The sequence below is a fragment of the Glandiceps talaboti genome, chromosome 13, assembly GCF_964340395.1.
Source record: "Glandiceps talaboti chromosome 13, keGlaTala1.1, whole genome shotgun sequence".
In the NCBI taxonomy this organism is placed as follows: Eukaryota; Metazoa; Hemichordata; class Enteropneusta; family Spengelidae; genus Glandiceps; species Glandiceps talaboti.
In genome coordinates this window covers 13,747,877-13,755,011 of record NC_135561.1, presented here as the reverse complement: position 1 = coordinate 13,755,011, position 7,135 = coordinate 13,747,877, and the positions used below count along the sequence as shown (strand labels likewise).

The 7,135-nt window shown below is 37.4% G+C and overlaps 1 protein-coding gene across 1 annotated transcript; it reads left to right on the top strand.

The window, feature by feature from the left end:
- Nucleotides 1–1,447: 1,447 nt before the first annotated feature.
- LOC144444794 (uncharacterized) lies at nt 1,448–3,462 on the top strand. The gene is made up of 2 exons (XM_078134333.1): nt 1,448–1,601; nt 2,419–3,462. Exons 1-2 carry the CDS (start codon nt 1,524–1,526, stop codon nt 2,713–2,715), a joined length of 375 nt encoding a protein of 124 aa, XP_077990459.1. The 5' UTR covers nt 1,448–1,523; the 3' UTR covers nt 2,716–3,462.
- The last annotated feature ends 3,673 nt before the right edge of the window (nt 3,463–7,135 follow it).

The window sequence follows — 7,135 nt, the reverse complement described above, 5'->3', positions numbered from 1 at the left end:
ATTTACAGTCTGACGTTGACGTTCTAGACATCAACGACAACGTCATGACGTCATTTCTTTGTAAGATTTTAAGCATTAACTTCCCTATTTCGTGTACACGTGGGAATAGTTGGTAGGATTGGTTTAATGTGCAACCAGTTGATTTTCCTCACATTTGAATTTGCATTTATACTAAATATACCTTAGGGACCCGTCAGTTTCTTCGGCCTTGGGAAGGGGTGGTGGATTGTAGGGGAGGGGGGCACCATGTATTAGGGGTCGGGAAGGGGTCATTGTGTTTTGGATTGTGATGGAAGAAAACAAAATCTTTTTCTACCATGGCATATAATCTTGTCTGAGTTGTGGTATATATATATATACATGTGTATTTGTTCTTGTCCCTGTTTCACCTTACTTAAAATCTCAATATTACTTCACGTAAGAGTTCAAACATAACTATATATACATGTATTACCTATAGCTACCACACTGCATGTAAGTGCTTGCAATTGGCTGTTTCACAATCAATGCTTAATGCTTCACATATATGGGCAAAAGTGAACTTGAAGGTTTCGTATCAATGGTAATCTTCGTAGTTAATCTAAATTGTTCTACTCTTCGGTACGAAGGGATTAATATACTTTCTGTTTAGTCATCTTTGAAAATGTTGGTACTTACGATTTGTTCAGGATTGTGTATACCTAAGCATGTGTTGGGGTCTTGTACAACTGTATGACATATTTCCGATAAAGGCACACTGTCACCACTGCTAGCAAGGCGGTTATATCCACTCTCCATTACCACCGCACGTAGAATAGTAAACCGAAAGTTTTCCACAGAGTAAAAACTAACATCAAACGTAATAGCACGTGGTCGGCGTCGTTGCTGGCCTCCCCAGTATAGGGCAGGTATGAAAGACCGATGGTTACACACACACACACACACACACACACACACACACACACACACACACACACACACACACACACACACACACACACACACACATATATATATCAATGTAGTATATCAATGTAGTACATGAAAATGCAATTCATCATTTAGTCTGGGGATAGAGGGCTTGAACCGTTTTCTCGTTTGAATATATTTTCATCAAGTTTTAATGATTGTATGTCAAAATTATTCAGCAACCACATGAACGTTTGGTGAACATTTTGTCATCGGACCATTTTGACATGTTTTGCCACTATATAACCACTGCCTGTCATTACGAGAACACTAAGTTTAGACGTTCGATGTACAGTTACTCAATCCATTGTGTAATTTTATATTTAAGTCAAAGGTCTCGCGTGATGGCGTTTATGATTTAAAGCCATGCGGATGTTGTCTGAAAGTCCTCTTGATAAGTACCTGTATTCATATTTAAATCTGTGCAGTAATTGAAACTCCCTAGCCAGTAACAATGACATTTTTAGATGACTTAAGGAGTCTCACTGACACTTTTCTTGGGGAGTAAAACTGAGGCCCAAACACGTATTTCCTTGTTGAAATTGTGTACTTATTACTTGAAGGAAATCATCACGATGGCTTACAACGTCGTTGTGTCGGACAGAGTTCCCCTGGAATCGGCTGATGAACTTGACTATCAAAACTACGCACAGGTAAGACTCGCAAACTCAGGTACCGCCAACGTCGTATTCAATGACGCAGCAGCGGTATATACCGATCCTGAGATGGATCCACCTACGTCCAGTCAATCAAACTACAAGCCTGTAAACATTCTTTCGTTCATTTCAATAGGTCTATTGAATGTACTGAAATAATCGAATTCAAAGGACACACAGTCTGTTCAAAAAGTGTTGAAACTTCATTTGGTACTGCCAAATGAACAGCCAAAGAAATATTGTGAACGTGACAAAACCTTCGATCACCTGGAAACTACCATGACAGAACGTTGAATTTGTTTTTAATACATAGCTTATCACTTTTTTATTTTCCAACGTGTTATAATTGACAAATATAAACTCACTATAGATACAACAAAAATGCATTTTAAAGGCCAAACTCCGAGTCTGGTTTGGGTTATAATGTAAGTGTTTAAAACTCTTGTTTGACAGACCTTTATGAAAAACTGTTCAGGAAAGAGAGAATGGTCCCATGTAATCCTTATGGCTCCACCAATCATAAGATAGAGTCAACGCGAGAACCTAGGATTGAAACATTGGCCTTTAACGTTAACATGGCAAAATGTACATTAACCTAATTTTAACACGAATACCCCCATTCATGATGATGATGATGATGATGATGATGATGATGATGATGATATCGATCATGATGATGATGATGATGATGATGATGTTGTTGTTGTTGTTGTTGTTGTTTTTGTTTTTGTTGTTGTTGTTGTTGTTGTTTGTTTGAGTATAGTACAACATGTAAAGGTCTTCGTTTCTACTAATTGCTGTTTACTTCATTCAGGTACCCATGTACCAACCAATCCAATCGGGATACCCATGCAGTGCTCCATATGCCGTTGTACCTGCCACGACGAGCGGTAATAACCTGCAGCCTGCGGTCATTAGCACTCCGATGCCGATGGTGACTAGCGGTGGAACTGTGTTGGTTGTGAGACAGAGGCGATCATCTTCATGCAGAGTTTGTCTTATCATAATTGCTGTTAAAGTAGCGCTTGCCGTGGTTGGTGGAATAATACTGGCAATTGTTTTGGGGATCAGTAGTGCTAATAGAAGTAGCTATTATGATGATGGCTATTAATCCGTGGCATCAAGTGGCCAAGTGATTTACCGATTTGATTTGTCAATTTTATGTGTTGGAGATGACATTCGCTCATTAAAGATTCACCAAATTTTTCAAATATTGGTAACAAATATCTAAAACTCAAAATCGCAAACTTTAAAATCAAAGCCAATAGAGGTACACAAACTGGCCATCCAATTTTTCATTTAAAATTCACAATTTGGTTAGTACGATTCGTACAACCAAATGTTACTTGTGTAAATGCAGATTCAAATTTGGTCAATAGGTTTTTCGGTATCACGTGACCCGATATTACATTGAGCGGCAACAGCACCACACTCAAGGGAGGCGGCGTGTCTTATCAGAGTCTTTTAGCGCTAAATTTCTATCCGAGTGCTCTGTATATACAATTTAGCAGGTTACATCACATAGGCACCTAACTGATCCTAACCTGTACAAATCACACTTTATCAAAATTGATAATTAGGTTTTCGGCATCACGTGACCAGATTCACCACGTACAGTCTACGATGGCCGTGCGTCTTATGTTTTTTATCTATCTGTATTGTTCTTGTTACCGGCAATTTTTTGTCGGTAAATATATATACTAGTATATTTCTGTTAGTGTTCTGTATACATTGTATCAATTTTCATCACATTTGCGCCTAATTTAACTTGTAACAAATTCACAATTTAGTTGATTAAAGTTCGATTTGTACATTTGAATTTATACTGTGAGTTCTGTATGATTAACCATGACCCAGGTAAATGACGGGAAGAGCTACAAATTGATCAGTGCTCAAATTTCAAAATGCTAACCATGCGCACTAGGTCTTTCATATTAAAGTGCAAAGCCCTTCACCAATGACATCGGAGAAGCTATCAAAAGGGGGCAATCACATATCTCCTTCAAAATCATATGATCGCGATAGATTATTCCATAGTTTAGGCTGGGGTCAGCTTTATATATTGTTCTAACACTTTTACAATCAGGACATGTATTTCTAGAATTTCATGTAATTTTAACTTGTGTGTGTGTGTGTGTGTGTGTGTGTGTGTGTGTGTGTATGTATGTATGTATGTATGTATGTATGTATGTATGTATGTATGTATGTATGTATGTATGTATGTATGTATGTGTGTGAGTGTATGTGTGTGTATGTATGTATGTATGTGTGTGTGTGCGTGCGTGCGTGCGTGCGTGCGTGTGTGTGTAGTTATTGTATGCAGGTGTTAATATATAATTACAACAGTACTAGTTTAAAAGGGATAAACGCTGACAATTGCTCGTTTTCTATAATTATTGTATGGAGTTTATAAGTTAAAGATTAACCAACTTTGTGGTTGTCTGTCAAATTAAAGTTGAGACACAGGTCAAAGGTTAACCAACAATTTGATAAGTCATGTCAAAGTTATAACTCGTGATACGATTGAGTTGTGTAGGGAAAGCATTTTGGCGATACGCCCTCCGGATCGATAATCTCTTGGTCTTTCAGGTACTTAGGTGTTTCGAAACCGTCTACTTTGGATTTCTTTGTTAGTCGCAGTGTTATGTTATTAAAACATTATTCCCCATATGTTTGTTGGTGGTTCGTTTCATTTTTAGTTAGTGTTTTATAAGTCCCCAGTGTTATGTTACAGACTAGTCTTTGGGCGTGTCAAATATTAGTCTGGAGAGCAGAAAGGAGGCAGTGGACTGGACTAGTCCAATATTATTATATGATTAAAACAGATTAACTTGAATTTAGTTAGTCCTAAGTGTGCATGCACGCGTGCGTGCTGAGAGAGAGAGAGAGAGAGAGAGAGAGAGAGAGAGAGAGAGAGAGAGAGAGAGAGAGAGAGAGAGAGAGAGAGGTGTCACGGTGTGTGTCTGTGTCTCTGTGTGTATGTGTGTGTGTGTGCGTGCGCGCGCGTTCCAGAAACGCAATATATATAAATATATATATATATATTAAACTCTCTACTGAGGAGTGGAACAAATTTGAGTCTCACTCATCAACTTACTTTCTGAACCGCTACTAGACGAGGGCCTACTTTTCGGCAACTTTCTTGATGTGATATGTACTATAACAATGAATATGAAAAAGCCAATACTCTATCCGGTTGTTGGAGATCTACACTAGTTGTCAATGTATTGAATGGTAGACTGAAAGGTTCGTCTTTCTTTGATGTCCACTCATTGTTATAACTTACAATGAGTCGTAGTGCATCGACATCGTTAGTTTGGAACTCAACCAACAACGAATCGTAGTTCACTTTAATTCAATGGAAACAAGCTGAACCAGACAAGATTTCCTCCACTTTAGAAAGTGAATACAAAGAGTCAAGCTATGTGCATATAACTATATGTCTTGATATAAAGTACGAATTCAAACTCACCATAGCCTATACACATCCCCGGTACTACAAAATTTCACGTGCAGTATTACCGAAGTTCTAGCTACATAAGTTACATGTACATCACCAGCTTAGTTTTTACTCGAAAGAAGTTTTGTTCGCCCGGGTGATATTTTCTCAACTTTTAAATGCGCGCTCCACAATCAACTGTTGTGACCACTGTACATACTGATATTTTCTGTATAAGTTTACGTACGTAGAAATAGCTATTATGACAACGGGGAAGTACATTGCATTAGGCCAAAGAAAAGAGAAGAGTTGTTTCTAGTCAGGACATTTTATCTAAAGTGGTGCGACGACGCATTTTTTGTATTGTCAACAAAGCGGTCGCTCAATCTATTATTTATGACAGTTACTGTTCTTTTTATTTAGTACTTTAGAGCAAGTGTGTGTGCTTGTTCATGATTGACTATGCAGTTGTCTTGACTGGCGTAGGGAAGGTTATTTTTGTGTTTCCCCGCGGATCTGCAGACTGTGCATGGGCTCAGTGAACAAACAAGCAAAAAAAAGACCGACGTGAGGGTATATAAATGATGCGCGCGTTGACCAGAAACAATTCTTTTTTGGCCTTAGTTAATTATGTTTGATATATTGATATCTAGCCAACAGTGCTTAAATTTGATTATGAAACACTTATTTATTAGAGTTTCTTGAACGACAGAATGGAGTCAGATTTATGTGTCAGATGACCTGACTTCGAATGAACCCGGAAACTATGACATCATTGTAATGTACCCTGCCAATGTAGATGTATACCCGTGTGTGCAAAAAGCAATTGGTAAAGAATTCATGATGTTCTTTTGTTGAATGTCATCAGTGCTATATCTATTCTGCTAAACTTATAATTTGTACTTAATCAATTTCAATTGGGTTGACTTTGGGGTCTTCTTTTAAATTAATTTTAAAACGTTTTTTTTTTTTAATTTATTAATAAATAAATTTATACATTTTACCTAAAAGACGGGGTCAACTTAGTGTCAGGATCAGTGAGCAAATTGAAAATAAATGCTAAATAATCCAAACTTTCCTTTCACTTCACCCACAACTGGAAGTAGAAAGTCTACGTATATATGTGCACGTGGTCAGGGCTAACAGGTAGTTCGATATGATATAGACACGCGTACAGGACTCGGACGTATACTTATGCGACATCACATATACGAGCAGTACAAACTAAAGAGAACTCTAAAAGACACCATAAATTTATCCTGAACCAAAACAATCAATGATTTTTTAAAATTAGATGTACATGAGGTTTTTATGATAGAAAATTCAGAAAATCCAGCGAACAAATCTCAGGATAGCTTTGTTGAATATCGCCCTCATGCGACTCTATGTTTAACCAGTATACAGTCTTGTAGCGTTTTCCGACATGTATTGGCCCTTATCACCATGGCCAGATACAGTCATTTTAGTAAGGATACCCACCCCATAGTATAATATCACAAAATCGTCATTTTAGGCGCAATCCAAAATTTGGCCATAGAAATTTCATGGAAAATTCCCACAAGGTCGTCCACCTATATATGGTCTAGTATAGTGTCCACAGATTCCAAAAATACAGACAACCATATATATATGATCATAATCCCCCGTCGGTTAATCTGGTGTTGCTAACCTATAAGCTTCCGATAGTAGCCCCAGGTGGATATTCGGCTAATTATGTGCACAAATTTTAGAACCGATCGCATATGTAAAGCGATGAGAACAGTATTATAATACTGTTGGACATCACTAAATTCCCAAAAGAAACGAACCTAGATTTAATTTTGATCAAATTATAGTCAAATATATAAGCCTTATTTTCTCACTTCCAATATCATGTGTATAAAAAATTGCTACAACAATATATATGGACCATAACAAATTTATAATTATACATGCATTTTGTATTCCACTGTCAGACTACAATATATATCATTCGCGTTGTTACACTTTCAAATTAAAAACTTAGAGGGCGCTATATGCAAAGCTCAACACCGTAAAGCGCCACAAACGAAATGGTGCATTGTTTTGATCCAATACTTTTTTTCATTCTAAG

Coding starts and splice junctions, on each gene's coding strand:
- LOC144444794 (XM_078134333.1), top strand. CDS start 1,524: ATGGCTTACAACGTCGTTGTGTCGGACAGAGTTCCCCTGGAATCGGCT. Junction 1,602..2,418: donor ACTATCAAAACTACGCACAG/GTAAGACTCGCA, acceptor TACTTCATTCAG/GTACCCATGTACCAACCAAT.